The sequence below is a fragment of the Lolium perenne genome, chromosome 1 (assembly GCF_019359855.2).
Source record: "Lolium perenne isolate Kyuss_39 chromosome 1, Kyuss_2.0, whole genome shotgun sequence".
In the NCBI taxonomy this organism is placed as follows: domain Eukaryota; kingdom Viridiplantae; phylum Streptophyta; class Magnoliopsida; order Poales; family Poaceae; genus Lolium; species Lolium perenne.
The window spans coordinates 240,869,757-240,886,286 of record NC_067244.2 but is presented as its reverse complement, the minus strand read 5'-3'; the positions used below and the strand labels follow the sequence as shown (position 1 = coordinate 240,886,286).

The following is a 16,530-nucleotide window of genomic DNA, read 5'->3' as shown; positions in this document are numbered from 1 at the left end:
AGCTCAGATAAAAAAAAAGGAAATATGTCAAGAATTCTCTCACACAGAAAGTAAAGAGCATCTGGACAAGTAATGTAACATGGAATGAACATGTACCCCAGGAAGATTTAATGTGGACAGAAACGAATCGTGGAGTTACAAAATGGCAACTCTTCCTCATTGAAAAAATGCTGCTCTTCCGGAGCCAAATATTGACAACCAACTCAGAAGCACATCGTCTGAAGCAGGTGCCAGAAAATTCATGTTTCACTGACATCACTAGGATAGCTTCAAAGAACTCTCAGGAATGTAACAAACTCTTGCTGCAAAGAAACAAAAACAAAACGAATTGAGTCACCGCTCGCTTACAAACCAGACCATATTAAACAATGACACCACACCTTTAAGTTACTCAGAGCATTCTGAGCATTTGGATCAGCCATTGACGCCTCGAAATCTACATAGAAAAGGTAATCGAAGTGCCTGGTACAACAGTTTGAGAAGCATTGTTGTATATAAAGTTTTCATGTAGCTCAATCTGTGTACTGTTGATTAAATTTCAAATGAATAAATATGTGTTCTTACTTTAGTGGTGTGGAACAATTATCATCAGCTACACGTAGAGGTCTTTTGTTGTGTGGACGGCTTTCCATCTGCGCATCACCATACAAAAACGATGCAGGACTTATCAGTTCGGCTTCAAACAGCGCATGTGGGTTTTAAATAAATACTGAACTCATGAGATTGTTGAAACTACCTTGGTGAGATTAATTTATCTGAGAGCAGCAAACACTGCGAGCGCCTTGAAGAGTTGTCCAGGCCCTTCTTCTAGTGAGAACACTATACTGGTCTGGAGATCATATGATCGTAGAGCTATATTTTATTAACAGTTACTGGAAATATACGAGCGGTGAATTGCAGGAAGATTCCCTGTATCTGAAAAAGAGCCCATTTTTTTGCAATTTACATTTGGTGTTTCATTTAGTGTTCAGACCCAAAATGATGCATCCAGCACTTAGTCATAAAATTCTATTGAAAAAAAGAGAAAAAGTTTCGAAACCAAAGAAAAAAACTGAACGAATTTTAGTACCTTGAATGGCTTATCAGTGCGAGCAATAATGGGTTCTCTAGCCAGCATCATGAAACGGGTTAAGTTATCTGTGTCATCCTACATAAATATGTAAGTTATTGTTCCAGTAAAAGGAGATAAGATGTTCTATTATGATTTCGGAAATATATTTTTTCTACCTGGATATTTTCTGCAAGAATATCAAGTCCATAAAGTTGAGCAGCTAACGAACTAGCAACTGCACCAGTGTCTTGGAGTTTTTGTTCTGCAATATACTGAAGGACACATATTACTTTGATTAGTAATAACAGAATCAACTAGATAAACCCACTTGGTGTTCTGATATAATACTGAACAACCAAGTTCACATAATTTTTGTGATAACCAAGAAGTGTCATAATTATAATCAGTGTAACAGGTAGGATAAACAATGTCCTACCTTGGCCGCGCCGGCTGTATCATCAACAGCTTCTCTATGATCGATGCCTAACTTCGTCAGTGTTTGCTCACATTGCGCAAGGGCCTACACATTAGTTTTCAGAAAGAATATATGAAACCCAATAGAGACTAATGAAAAAAATTGCAGAAATAAATCCATGGAACAGCTGGGCAAATCAGGCTCACTTGAGGATGGCCCATGGCACTCCGTAGGTTCTCAATCTTGACACCACGGTTGGCCAACAAGCAGTGGCGAACCGCGAGCCGCACCTCGCCAACAATGTCCATCTTATTATGGCGAAGCAGAAGGTCGTAGTTTCGACCTATGCTGCCACCTAAAGAATTCTCTAGCGGCAGCACCGCGCGATCAACGACACAATTTTCAACAGCCTGTTACACAGATGGAGTACACAGATGGTTGGTGTATAGGATTCGCCGACCAGGTTGGCCGTTACCACGGTGAATCCCTATTTATCGCCCGCGCATGCACAAGGTGTTCACTTGGGTCGCGGCCCAGTAAGTGCATCCTAGTTGTTTTTAGGCTGGTTCTTCCGCTTTTTCCGTTTTTTCAGTTTTTCAGTGTTTCTTCGGTTTTGTTTGGTTCTTTCGTTTTTGTTTTTCTCAAATTTGAGCAAACTTCGATTTTAGGCAAAATTTCGAATTTAAGAAAATTTTGAATTTGGGCAAATTCAGAATTCGAGCAAAATTTGAATTCGAACAGATTTGAATTTGAGCAATTTTCGAATTCGATTTTGAGCATATTCTAAATTCGAGCAAATTTTGAATTCGAGTAGATCAAATTTGAGCAAATTTTGAATTCGAGCAAATTTTGACTTTGAGCAAATTTGGAATTCAAGCAGATTCAAATTCGAGCAAATTTGAATTCAACCAGATTTTAATTTGAGCAAATTTCGAATTCAAGCAATGCACCTAGTCTTTCCTTTTTTAAAACGTACAATCCAGCGTCGAACGGAAACATCGAACGAACGTGCTAATGTTGAACGTGTGAACGTGAAAGTAGTCTACTCGGTATGTTTCGTGTCCGTTCAGTACGGGCTAGGCCCATCTAGATCGACCTAGTTAGCATACGGTACAACAGCATGCTAACGAGTGATATATAGGGCAACCTGTTACGGTACGCCGCACACCCTCATGCGTGGTAAGGGCTGGCCTGGTCGGTCCAGTTCGTGGTTTTTTTTTTCAAGGATCACCATTACGGAGAATGTAGCAGCCGAGACAAATATTGTCAGGACAATCCTCCTCGCTGCAGATCTAAAAACGATCCACCAAAGCAAAAAAGACCATACCTAGAGAAATTTAATCTTCTAGGAGCACCATTGACTTCGGGAGGGAGATCTCGTCGATGAATGAAGGATCGAAGATCACTTATATTCTAGACGATGCAATCTCCATTGACGCCAAGATGAAAAAGAAGCGCTACGAAAACCCTAACACAACCTATTGAAAAGACTACTTTTATTATGAACTCTACGCATAGATAGGATTTTTACCCTTTCCAACGCTAGAGAGGCCGACTGGAGGAGGGGGAACCAATCTATGGAGAGGTGGAGGTGGAGGAACGGCTAGGTTTTCGGTAGAGGGGGCGGTTGTCTTCCTGAGAGAAGAAAAGAAAGAGGAGAGATGCGGCTGACCCGTAGAAAAGGATTGCACTTGTTATTGTGCGTACTGTGTTGGGTTGTAACTGATCCGCCCATTGGTAGGGTGTTTCTTGCTCGATTTTGGGCCAGTTGTTTTCATCTACAGTTCGTGCATAAATGGTGTAAGCTCTTAGCTGCTTTAGAGAACTGCATTGAAAATAAAACTTCCCATAGTTCAATTCTTTTCGATTTGTGCTGTTTGGAATTATTTTATTAGTTGCATGTAAAATGTCCTTAATAACTTGGACCATACTTGCGTGAGATTTATTTACTTATTGTGTCGTTGTTTTAACAATTGCTGATCGGCCTACACTCTACTACTGTACATGTGATGCACACACATGCTCATGATTCAATAGTATGTCACAATAGGTGGTTCAATTACACAACAACAATATTCTGCAAATACAGTGAGCAAGTAATCATCTCATCTCCAATTTCATAGACATCTGCATCAAATAATTAAAGGTGTCCCCGCAGCTGTATAAATCCATTACAAGTAATTTTCTTCTTCTTTTGACAAAGGAAATATATTAATATCGCAAAGATGCCAATTATATCTTGTCTTCTCCAAAAGTGACGCATTCAAGAAGGGAATAGTGCACAAGCACAATTATCGCCCTGATCATAGCCATAGGTTTTCACCCAAGAAAAAGTCTACGCTAACAAAACAATGCCTTCAACAAGGTTAGTGCTAGGCACAACCTATTAAGACCAGATCTTAGGTTTTCACCCTACAAGTTTAGACTCCGAATTTCTCTTGTGTTGTCGTCCCAACTTATCGATGCCGCTACTCCAAGTCACGAATCACCGGGGCAAAATCTCATCGCCACTAGGACTCAGACCACTATTTCTATAAGAGTGTTTCGGATCGTATGTCTAGATATACCTATTATGAAAAGTGCATTTTAATCTTTTTTGTTGAAAAAACAAGGTTGCATATCTGGACATTCTATGTTGGTTCACAAAGTTCTGTGGAGAAGATATATTTTGTGTGGCATATGAAAAAAAAAAATCCAAAATAATGTCTCTACAGAAGTTATTTTGCACATACCATCAAAATTGACATTTTTTTTCGCAAAACTTCATGAGCGAACATCGATTGTCTGAAACTCTGAATGTAACTTTATCAATAAACGAAAGCGCTGATTTAAGTACATATCTGCAGAAATAATTCTAAATAATTATTAGAACACATATATGCTGGAAACATGAGTTACAAAATTTGAAAGTCATCATGAAAATATGTGTGCGAACACTTACATCGCCTACAAATGAAAGGAAATTCGACCTTTCTTCTAAGGCAAATGAGAATAACCCCGATTTTCGAGTTCTCGCACCATGCCTTCTAGAGTGTGCTTGTTCAAGATCTGGCCAAAACGAGGACTATCCTGTGCACAACAGAAGAAGAGGTTGATTGGCAGGTCTGACTTTGTGACACACGCGGTTAAGCAACTAGAGATTTCTTAGCCTCGTCATCGTTGTCTTCTCGTACGCGATATCACTATCATCCGCGTGAGATTTAATTAAGCCGTGTTTCTGTGCCATGCCACCTGAAGTCTGAGACGCTTATTAGATAGATTTTTTTTTTTTTTTTTTTTTTTTTTTTTTTGGAAAAAGGGCGCGGAGGGCGCCAAACATATATTCAGCTCAAGTGCAGAGTACAGCTTGTATTACATAGTCCTGCCAGGATACATTTTGTAGAATAGAGATTGCATGACAGGAGGGTGAAGAATGAGCTGAACAAACACATCTAAATATAGGTTCATCTAGGGATTGCCTGAGAACCTGATGAGCACAGTTATGGGCGACACCATTTAGATCTCTTTTGATGTGAAACACCTGCGAATTTGTCTTCAACATGGAGTTGAGGATCTCCGCAAACGTTTCCCTTACATTCCAATGCAGTTGAGGGTTATCCAGTTTCCTACTCGCCATCGCTTTCGCAAGGATCTGGTTGTCCGTCAGTAGAGTTGGGCTGTTTATGTTGAGTAATTCAGCTAGCTTTGTTGCGAGGAGCATTGCATCAGCTTCAGCTTGGAGAACAGAAGTTGCTTGTGGCGTTGAAGCTTGTACCATGACATTGAAGTTCTGGCTGTTCTCCATGTACTGCAGAAATACACCAATTCCTGTTGCTCCTACACCTCCAGGGATTTTCTTGCATTTCCAAGAAGCATCTGAATAGACCTTGGCACCTGCAATGACTAGATCGGACTGGAGTGTTACTCCTTGAACAGGGATGGCTGATATCCCCGTTGGGATTTGGGACTTTGGTTGTACCTGCAAGAGAGGATCAGAAGCAACAACAAGTTCCAAATTGTTCAGAATAGCTTGTGCATTCAGATTTATTTGATACGGTTCTCCTTTTTTTCTGCCAAAGAGGCAATCATTTCTAGACTTCCATAAGCACCACATAAAGGTGAAAATGTTTTGAAGAGAAGCATAAGGATGATTGATATTCAGCAAATTCATTATAATATGCGTTAAAGAGCTGTTATTTTGTATGACTTGATCAGATCGAATAAACCAGGGAGAGATAAACCAAGCTGCTTTTGCGAAATGGCAGGTAAAAAAGAGATGAATATCGTCCTCCTCCAGACCACACCTGCAACAAAGTTTGCTAATGTGTTTTGAGTACTTACCAGCCCTGGCTCCAGTAGGAAGGGCTCTTCGAAGAAAACGCCAAGCAAAAGCTTGAATCCTTGGCAAGATTGTTTTGTTCTTCCAAACCTGATTTAGAATTTGTGTTGTTGCCTGCGAAACCTGCCTTGGCCTTGGCTCTCCCTGTTCCTGTAATCTCTGCAAGCATGCATAGTACGAAGTTTTTGAATTGCACTTTCCATTCGGGGTTAGCGTCCAGCATAGAATGTCCTGCTCCTGAGAATTAATAATGGGTGTTTGCTTAATAATTTGAGCTATAGGTTGTTGGAACAGAGAGTCAATGAGCTGCACATTCCAAGCTTTCCGATTAGGAGTCCAAAGATCCTTCACAAGCGCCGGATAGACAAAGTCTGGCTGTTGAATTATGAGATCATTATAAATATTTTCCCATGATTGGAACCAAGGAGAACTCCATAAAGAGATATTTCCTTGAGTGATTTGATAGAAGGAATGGGCTTTGAGGAGAGGTAGAATTTTCAAAATAGAGGTCCAGAAGGCTGATTTAGGTACATTGGTCTAAAAAAAAAAAAAAAAAATTATTAGATAGATAGATTCACTATAAAGTCCAACACAAGATGCATCGCTGTTTGTTGCGAGAAGAGAGCTAGGCAAAAGCTTTGCCTCTATATATACGTGTCCATCGCCCACTGCCGAGAACGTCATCGTCTCACTCTCACGCTCGCAGAAAACCACGACAGCGTGCCAGCGCATCACCGAGGCGCTTTGTCGCGGTGACGTGGCATCACCGACAGGTGGTCCCGGCGCTCCGCCCACGTTGATTAGATTCACCATAAACGACTACCCCTCCCTCCCAGGCTCCCACCACCACCACCCGACTCCCCAGGTATTCGCGGATCGAAACTTCCCCAAATCTCCTCTTCTTCTTCGCCCGGAACCTTCCAGAAGCTTCTCGAACCCGCCGAGGTGCGCACCCCTCTCCCTCTCGGACCCGGGTTCTTCTCCTTCGCGGCTCTCGGTTTCTCCCCAGTACTGATAACATTCGCTGTGTTTTTTGGTCGTGTTCGTAGCCGCGGGCGAGATCCATCCGGTGCCGGAGCCGCATCTGCGATGGTGAAGGAGACCGCCTACTACGACACCCTCGGGGTCAGCGTCGAAGCCTCCCCCGCCGAGATCAAGAAGGCCTACTACGTCCAGGTGATGCACGCGCGGCTCCTCCCCTCCTCTACGCCCTTTGTCTATCCCTGTCTGCTAAATTGCTAAATTGGTGGGTTTGTCTGCGTTTCAGGCCAAGCTCGTGCACCCGGACAAGAACCCTGACAACCCCGACGCGGCGCGCAAGTTTCAGGTGCGCCTTCTCTTCCGCTCTCTCTCTCTCTGCGTGTGTGTCAGTGTACTGTGGAACGGGCGAAATTGCCTGTCAATGTAGTAAATACTCCGTACAATACTACGGAGTATCTTAAACGCATTGATGTAGTCAACCCCATGGTTTTGAGGACAGGTTGAGGCTGAATTCCGAGTTAATCCAAGTTAATCTCTGTATATTTCGAGTAAATTTATTAAGTGTTTAACAATGTTGTTACTACTCGTTGCGAGTCATACTTTGATCGGTTAGCAGCTACGGGTCGTCCATGGTCTCAATATGTGTTCCACTTTCACCAATAGTAATTTAAATGCTTATATGCTCATCAATTTAAATGTTGAATCCATTACCCTGTAAGTGTCTCCATCTATGGCGTCAAGTGTCTATTTATTTAAATGATCATCCAGTTATTAAGTACTTAAATAGCTTGCTCCTGGCAGGAACTCGGAGAGGCCTACCAAGTCCTAAGCGATGCAGCGAAAAAGGATGCTTATGATAAGTATGGAAAGGAGGGTCTTCCCCAGTAAGTCCGTGTGCTTCTGTCAGTATTTTTCTTAACCGTCGAAAAACATACTAGCTGCATCTAAAAGATACACAACTACTCTCTAGACACCATAGCTTTATGTGGAAATAAAATGGTAATTGTCTTCATTGTGCTGTGAATTCTCTTCTTACTCGGTTAATTAATGTGGCCTTCAGGGATAACATGGTCGATCCTGCTGCTGTCTTTGGTATGCTTTTTGGAAGCGACTACTTTGAAGACTATGTCGGTCAGCTTGCTTTGGCATCCATAGCTTCAGTGGAGGTTGATGAAGGCTTGAACAGTCAAGAGACCAGAGCAAAGGTTCAAGACAAGATAAAAGTATGCCACTTAGTTAGCTGCGCTGAAATTATCATGCAGTTTAAGGTCCTGCCATGCTGATGCAGAAACTAAACCTTAACAACTTTCCCGTCACACAGGAGATGCAAAAAGGAAGAGAGGAAAAGCTTACTCAGAGCCTAAAGGACCGACTTCAACCATATGTGGATGGTAGAAAGGAGGAATTCGTGGACTGGGCAAATGCAGAAGCTAAGCGTTTATCCGAAGCAGGTATATATCATGTGAATGTGCACTATTGTGCCTTCTTATGTGGCCTGTTTCGCTTCCTGCTTCATTTACGTCTACCCCCTAAAAAGATCAGTTCCACTTTATCATCTTAGAAATATATCCACAGCTAAGGGCCATAAAAACCTTTATAGGACCCTTGTTGCAACAAAACCTGTAACTCTTTTCTCCTGATAATTTATTATTCCTTCACTCCCAGTATTTTACATTAGCCTTCTCATCACTGTCTTGTTTGAAACCATTTTCAGCTTTTGGTGAGGCTATGCTTCACACTGTTGGATATATTTATGTACGGCAATCGGCAAGAGAACTCGGAAAGAGTAAATTGTATATGGGTGTACCGTTCATAGCTGAGTGGGTAAGAGACAAGGGCCACACCATTAAATCGCAAGTTAGTGCTGCTTCAGGTAATTCCTAAGCCATTCTTTTAGTTCTTTGTTGATTGTAAGTTCCTCCTTAGTAATGAGTTCTCTCCACAGGTGCTATCGCTCTCATACAGCTGCAAGAAGGAATGAAAAAGATTGAGGAAGGTGCCAATAAGGAAGAGCAGCTTATGAAGAGTTTTGAGGAGAAAAAAGAGGCCATGCTTAATTCTCTATGGAAAATCAACGTGGTTGATATTGAGTCAACACTTTCCCGAGTGTGCCAAGCAGTAAGTCGTCCTTTTTTCTCACAAACTTGGTGAAAGCTTGTCATTTATGCATATCTATGTAGAAAGAAATATATGGATTACTTTGCTCATGCTTTATTGATCTCTTTGATCTTCAGGTTCTAAAAGATAACACTGTCCCAAAAGATGTTCTGAAGTTCCGAGCAAAAGCGTTGAAAAAGCTTGGAACGATATTCCAAGTAAGTTTATTTTAGCCTTCAGCTTGTTGAATGGTTAATGAGGACAGCCACAATGTTTACAAACTTTCGGTTCATATATTACTAGCAAATTGGTTTGCTTCATCTAGTATGCTGAACAGTTAATGAGGGCAGATGGTCAGACATACAAACTTTTAGTACCGGTGTTTCATTAGCAAAAAATACACCAAAGCACCTAGTTTTAGGGTGATTGTGCATCATACTATTGAAAACCACGTGAATGTTTCAATATATTGGCCCTTGATTATATTCGCACATCAAGATAGAAAGGAAATAGAACATTGTATACTACATACATTTTGTGGAAACGTCTTTAATGGTTTTGTGGTTGTATACCTTCTCAAATCTTACGGAATTCAGTAACTGGGGATTTCATGATTCATGGGATAGGTATGTTTCGCTTTACTTGCTATTGAAGTCTTTTCTTAGGTCTAGGGAATCAAAGCAAGTCACCAGTTTTGCCTAGGCATGATTTTGGCTGTTTCCAGTTACAAAGTCAAACATGAAATCAGGATGCATTACTTTTTGTTCTCTTCCTTGGTAATCGAACAGCAACATTATGAATCAGAAAAAATAACTAGAACACAATCTGACACAGCATTGTCCATCTCATAATTCAGTACCAAACGTCTTCTGCCTTTACTTTCCCCTCTCCCTGCGCACTACCTGTATTCTTCCTCTATGCATGGAAGCTTGCCTCCAGTGAGCTGTATACATAATTAGCAGATGACATGACGAGTAACTTCGTTCCATAACTCTCATTTGTGAAATCAGGGCTCAAAGTCTCTCTACTACCGCGAGAACAGCCTACGCGTTGAAACTCCGACAAAACCGGACGGTGCAGCGTCACACTGAAGACTGAGAACATTAGAACACTTTAACCATTTGTGAATCATTCGGATATTTGTGAGTTACGTATTGTCTGCATGTAATATTTTGATACCAGCAGGTCGCTTTGGTTGCACCTGTGGTTTCCTTATTTTTTTGTAAGAAGCTGGATGCTGAACACGAAGCATTTCTTGTATTGAATCCGGCATCCTAGTTCGCCAGTGTACTCCATTCCTGCCAGAGGAACCTCCACTCTTAACAACTTTTGTAAGGGAATCTCCGCTCCAACAACATTTTATAAGGGAACCTCCACTTTAACACACCTTCGGCCAGCAATGTTCTTAAATAAAAAGGCAGAACGTTTAGTTTTTATAAGACATCCTATCTGATATACGGAGTACATACAGGTTCAGAGATTCGTGTGATTAACTGAACTCAGCACCAACCTTTGTAACACCATTTTGCCACCCTAGCTCCAAACCCCTGTCCTGCTCGAGCTTTACATCCTAGACTTAATGGACAAATCTCCTAATCATTGAAGCAATCCAATTTCCGCTACGCGGGAACTAAGAGACTTATGGGATATATATGCATACTCAAGTTTAGGTGTGAAAAAGATATACTATATTATTGGGTTGTATTTGTCATTTTTAATAGATAAATTTTACCAAGTTCAATAATCAAGGATGTTTCGCCAAGTTCCAAGGCTGATGATTGTCTGGTTCCACCGCTACAGTATTTTTTAAAATACTCCCTCCGATCCATATTAGTGGACTCAACTTTATCTAGATACAATATGAATATATTCTAAACCCTTAGTTAAATACATACAAATCTAGATAAAGTTGAATCCATTAATATATTAATATTGACCGTAGAGAATATATTCTTTAAACTTTTTTCCTTCCTTCCGTTGCAACTCACGCATGTTTGTGCTATTTAAACTAATAGTAGGTTCTGCCCTAAAGGTCTATGGGCCAAGCTAGTGGTAATCGACAATAGCATTGTAAAACTGCCCCATTTTGACACGGTTGTCGCGCAAGGTCTAAACGTTAGCTCCTAAATATTGGATTTGATGTTCATGTGATTTCCAAGGATAGAATAGTTGGCACCGGTAATGAGTAAAACAACCAGGGCCGGTCCATAGATTTTGGGGGCCCTAGGGCGAGATGACACCAAGGGCCCCTTGTTCATTGTAGCGAAGTTTTCTTAGGGCAGGGGGCCAGCCCCCCCCCCCCCCCCCCCTACTGTAGATTTTTTAAAGATATTTATTTATGATAAATTTTTATATATTACGTAAAATTTAAGCATTTTAAGCATGATTGGTGTTCTAGCCCCTTAACAATCTCCATCACACACAAAATATTTAAAAAATAGTATTATTGGGCAAGAAAAATATTAGGGTAATGCAATAAGAAACTAAATAATATTTACATTTGAAAGATCCATGTTCTTCGAAATCTTAAAGAAGACGTTTGAAAATATTTATTTTTATTGGTCGAGCGAACTGTGCCATGATTCTTATTTCTACCAATAGCTACTTATGTACACATATATACATATATATCTTTAAAATTAATCATAAAATAATTAAGATGGTCGGTGTTGTTGTGGACATTTGGGAAGACCATAGAGAAATCGTATCTTTAGGAAAATATTTAAAAAGCTGCATCTTGTACCCTGTATATTTTATAGAACTATTATAAACAGTAAATCCTAAAGCTTTAAAATAATTTTTTGGTAAATGACACAATAAACTGTAGCTTAGGACATCTATATTTTCTATAATTATTTTAAACACTACAACCTAAATACAAGTATAAATATATCAAATATGTTAAGAAATCTTGGGCCGGGGCACTTCTGAAGGACCGGGACGCACTAGTGGAGAAGAGGCCTTTGGTCCCAAGCTTTAGTCCCAGTGCTGAACTAAACCGGGACCAATGGGTGGCATTGGTCCCGGTTCGATTCTGCCCAGGGCGACCCCACAAGCTGGCGCCTGCCCTGTAGTGGCCTTTGGACCCGGTTTGTATTACAAACCGGGACTAAAGGGTCCACGACAGGGCGCGGCAGGCCGTGTCAGGCGTGGCAAACCTTTAGTCCCGGTTTGTAATACAAACCGGCCCAAAGGCCCCGCCTCTGGCTATATAATCTTGCCCCTGCCCAAGTGTGAGCCACACTTGGCCATTTTTTCACTTTCTTCACAAGAGGGGTGTATTGCTCTCCTCTCTTCTTCACATGCACAAGAGGTGTTCGATGAAATGCTTAAGAGGATTTGCCACTTGAGTTTACACAAATCAAGCCACACTTAACTTGCTTTTTTCTTCTTCATCGAGGTTAACAACTTTATCCTTTTCATCTGCAATTGATAAAATGCATGTGTATATATACATCGTGATGTTCTGTAATGGTTTTGATCAGCTTAATTATATCATGCAGATGAATCGGCAATGGATGTACATTGACCGACGGTTTGACGAGTTCACTTCGGGCCTGGATAATTTTATGGCCGTGGCGGAGGCAAACAAACATGGTGGCTTCATGTATTGTCCATGTGTGGACTGCAAGAATACCGTAAATTACGCTCACTCGAGTCTCATTCACAGCCACCTTCTGCGATCCGGTTTCATGCCCAGTTACTATTGTTGGACCAAGCACGGAGAAAGAGGGGTTATGATGGAAGACAATGAAGAAGAGGAAGAGGATGATGACGGTTATTCCAATTTCCCTGAATACGATGATACTGCAGAAGGCAATGAAGACAATGAAGTAGAAGATCAAGAGGCACCAGATGAGCCTGCTGATGATGATCTTGGCCGGGCCATTGCTGATGCAAGGAGAGAATGTGAAACTGAAAAGGAAAGGTTGGCCTTCGACAAGATGATAGAAGATCACAACAAATTGTTATACCCAACTTGCGAAGATGGGCATAAAAAGCTAGGTAGCACACTGGAATTGTTGCAATGGAAGGCAGAGAACGGTGTCACTGACTCAGGATTTGGAAAGTTGCTGACAATAATTAAGAGGAAGCTTCCAAGGGGTAACAAATTGCCCGCCAGTACGTACGAAGCGAAGAAGATTGTCTGCCCTCTAGGATTAGATGTGCAAAAGATACATGCATGCATTAATGACTGCATCCTCTACCGCGCTGAGTACGAGAATTTGGATGCATGTCCGGTGTGCACTGCATTGCGGTATAAGATCAGACGAGATGACCCTGGTGATGTTGAGGGCGAGCGCCCCAGGAAGAGGGTTCCTGCCAAGGTTATGTGGTATAATACCACGGCTGAAACGCTTGTTCAGAAATAAAGAGCATGCTAGGTTGTTGCGATGGCACAAAGAAGACCGTAAGAAAGACGTGATGTTGAGGCACCCTGCTGATGGCTCCCAATGGAGAAAAATCGATAGAGAGTTCCCAAACTTTGCACAGGATGCAAGGAACTTACGGTTTGGTCTAAGTACAGATGGCATGAATCCATTTGGAGAGCAGAGCTGCAGCCATAGCACCTGGCCTGTGACTCTTTGTATATATAACTTTCCTCCTTGGTTGTGCATGAAGCGGAAGTTCATTATGATGTCAGTGCTCATACAAGGCCCGAAGCAACCCGGGAACGACATTGATGTGTACCTGAAGCCATTAGTTGAAGAACTTCTACAGCTGTGGTCCCTAGCAGGTGTACGTGTGTGGGACGAGCACAAGCAGGAGGAATTTGACCTAAGAGCGCTGCTTTTCGTAACCATCAATGACTGGCCTGCTCTTGGTAACATTTCAGGACAGTCAAACAAGGGATACAATGCATGCACGCACTGTTTACATGAGCTCGAAGGTGATTATTTGGAAAAATGTAAGAAGGTCATGTACCTGGGGCATCGTCGATTTCTTAGGCTTACCCATCCCGTAAGAAAGAAAGGCAAGCATTACAACGGTGAGGCTGATCACCGAAGGAAGCCTCCCCATCGTGATGGTGTTGATATATTTGGTATGGTCAAGGATCTAGATGTAATATTTGGAAAGGGTCCTGGCGGACGGTCTGTTCCGAATGACGATGCCGGACACGCGCCCATGTGGAAGAAGAAATCTATATTTTGGGATCTACCCTATTGGGAAGTCTTAGAGGTCCGCTCTTCAATCGATGTGATGCACGTGACGAAGAATCTGTGCGTGAACCTGCTAGGCTTTCTGGGCGTGTACGTGAAGACAAAAGATACACCAGAAGCACAGGAGGACCAGCAACGTAGGAAAGACCCCAAAAAACTGCATGAGAGAGTTAAAGGACGTCATTACTCCAGCTACGCTCTTACAAAAGCAGAGAAGGAAATATTCCTGACCTTAAGGGCTATGGAACAGAGGAGGTCATTGAATTCTGTGTTGACTTTATTCCTGACCTTAAGCCGATTGGTGTTCCTGAATCGCGGCATGAAGGGAGACTAAGTGGAAAAGGCACGCTAGGAAGGAAATCAATGATATGTAGGGACGGGATTTCTTTGACTCAAGCACACTACACAGTTCTACAAAGTTCCACCTTGGTGGCTCCGTATATCGGTGACCACAAGAACTTTCTACGCTCCCAGAACCCGGGGCAGTCGAACGATTGGATTAGACGTGAACACATGTCGACTTTCGGCGGTTGGTTGCAAAAACATCTCCTGAATAACAAAGATATTGAAGATCAGTTGTACTTGCTGGCCCAGACACCATCTTCGGCTGTAGTGACTTTCCAAGGGTACGAGATAAATGGGAATACATTTTACACGATCGCCTAAGATAAAAAGAGCACCAACCAAAACAGTGGTGTCCGATTTGATGCAATAATGAATGAAGGCCCAAATGACACATATTATGGTTACATAGAGGATATATGGGAACTTGACTATGGACCTTCTTTTAAGGTCCCTTTGTTTAGGTGCAAATGGGTCAACAAAACAGGAGGCGGGGTTCAGGTAGACAAGTTGTATGGAATGACAACAGTGGATCTCAACAATCTTGGGTATAGATACGAACCATTCGTCCTAGCCAAGGATGTGGCCTAGGTTTTCTATGTGAAGGATATGTCTACCAAACCAAGAAAAAGGAAACATAAGGAAACAAATACATCAAACGATGAGCCAAAGCGTCACATAGTTCTTTCTGGAAAAAGAAACATCGTGGGAGTGGAGGACAAGACAGACATGTCAGAAGATTATAATCAGTTTGATGAAATTCCACCCTTCAGAGTGAACATTGATCCAAGCATCAAGTTAAATGATGAAGATGCTCCATGGTTACGGCCGAAGAAGATTAAATGATGAAGATGCTCCATCATCAAGTTAATTGAAGAATGTTCATGGCACAAATGAGTATCTCAACATGGCAATCAATTTCCCATTTATTTTTGTGTAATCATTTAACTGTATGTAAGATATTAAAAGTGGAGATGCGCCACGGGAGATTTCCCAACCCTTTCCCCAACACTGTTAGATGAGATGTAGTCGTTCAGGGGCTTGCAGGAAAAAATTCCAAGGCGCGGTTTCTGAAGATGCCGTAGGGCGTGTGCACCAACGACATCTTCGAGAAACTGCGCCACGGGAGATTTCCCAACCCTTTCCCCAACACTGTTAGAGGAGATGTAGTCGTTCAGGGGCTTGCAGGAAAAAATTCCAAGGCGCAGTTTCTGAAGATGCCGTAGGGCGTGTGCACCAACGACATCTTCGAGAAACTGCGCCACGGGAGATTTTCCAACCCTTTCCCCAACACTGTTAGATGAGATGTAGTCGTTTAGGGGCTTGCAGGGAAAAATTCTGAGGAGCAGCTTCCGAAGATGCCGTAGGGCATGTGCACCAACGACATCTTCGAGAAGCTACGCCACGGGAGATTTCCCAACCCTTCCCTTCATCCATGGGAATGAAACTCTGCTTGGCTTGTTGATCTGCTTGGCAAGGCGTATCGATGCTCCTTTTATAGGCACGACACCTCTTCTACTTTGTCTTGTTCCTTCGACAGGGCATCGTGCGCTACATGCTTTATCTCATCGAGCAGTGTGTCCACCCATGCGTTCTTATCCTGCTGACATCTTTAGTCCCGGTTGTACCCACCAGCCGGGACTAAAGGTTACCCACACGTCCTTATCCCACCGACAGTTTTGTTAGATGACACAAAAAAGGATCTTTAGTCCCGGTTGTACCCACCAGCCGGGACTAAAGGTTACCCACACGTCCTTATCCCACCGACAGTTTTGGGCGCCACTGCGTTCCCGCCTATTTTTCTTCCCACGCTTTCCACTGCTTCCCGCCTCCGTCCTCCCGCCATTTTTTCACTATATATATGTTGGCTTGGCCTCCATTTACATATCACATCTAGACTCATATCTGCAAACCTCATCACCAGGTCACATGGCTTCCATCGTATCTCTAACCCTCCGGGAGGCGGAGGCGCTTTGCGCGTCGAACTACCCCTGCCCGCCGGGCTACCGCGTCCCTACCGGCTGGTTGCTGAGCGTCGGAGGCGTACCGGTCCCTCCTGTCCCTCTAGGTGTGGCGCGCGAGATGGCCATCACGAACCACTACTACTTCGAGCTCACGCCAGAGCAGCGGAGGAATCCCCAGTGGCATCCCGACTACAGCCCGA

At 42.5% G+C, this 16,530-nt stretch overlaps 1 protein-coding gene and 1 pseudogene across 1 annotated transcript; one reads left to right on the top strand and one right to left on the bottom strand.

Moving 5' to 3' along the window:
- Positions 1 to 269: 269 nt before the first annotated feature.
- LOC139834951 (arogenate dehydratase 2-like) lies at positions 270 to 6,468 on the bottom strand (annotated as a pseudogene).
- Positions 6,469 to 6,594: 126 nt separating this feature from the next.
- On the top strand, positions 6,595 to 10,157 carry LOC127327392 (chaperone protein dnaJ 10). The gene is made up of 10 exons (XM_051354162.2): positions 6,595 to 6,729; positions 6,834 to 6,960; positions 7,052 to 7,111; positions 7,567 to 7,649; positions 7,826 to 7,988; positions 8,087 to 8,216; positions 8,480 to 8,638; positions 8,711 to 8,883; positions 9,000 to 9,080; positions 9,873 to 10,157. The coding sequence occupies exons 2-10, from the start codon at positions 6,874 to 6,876 to the stop codon at positions 9,951 to 9,953; spliced, it is 1,017 nt and encodes a 338-aa protein (XP_051210122.1). The 5' UTR covers positions 6,595 to 6,729; positions 6,834 to 6,873; the 3' UTR covers positions 9,954 to 10,157.
- The last annotated feature ends 6,373 nt before the right edge of the window (positions 10,158 to 16,530 follow it).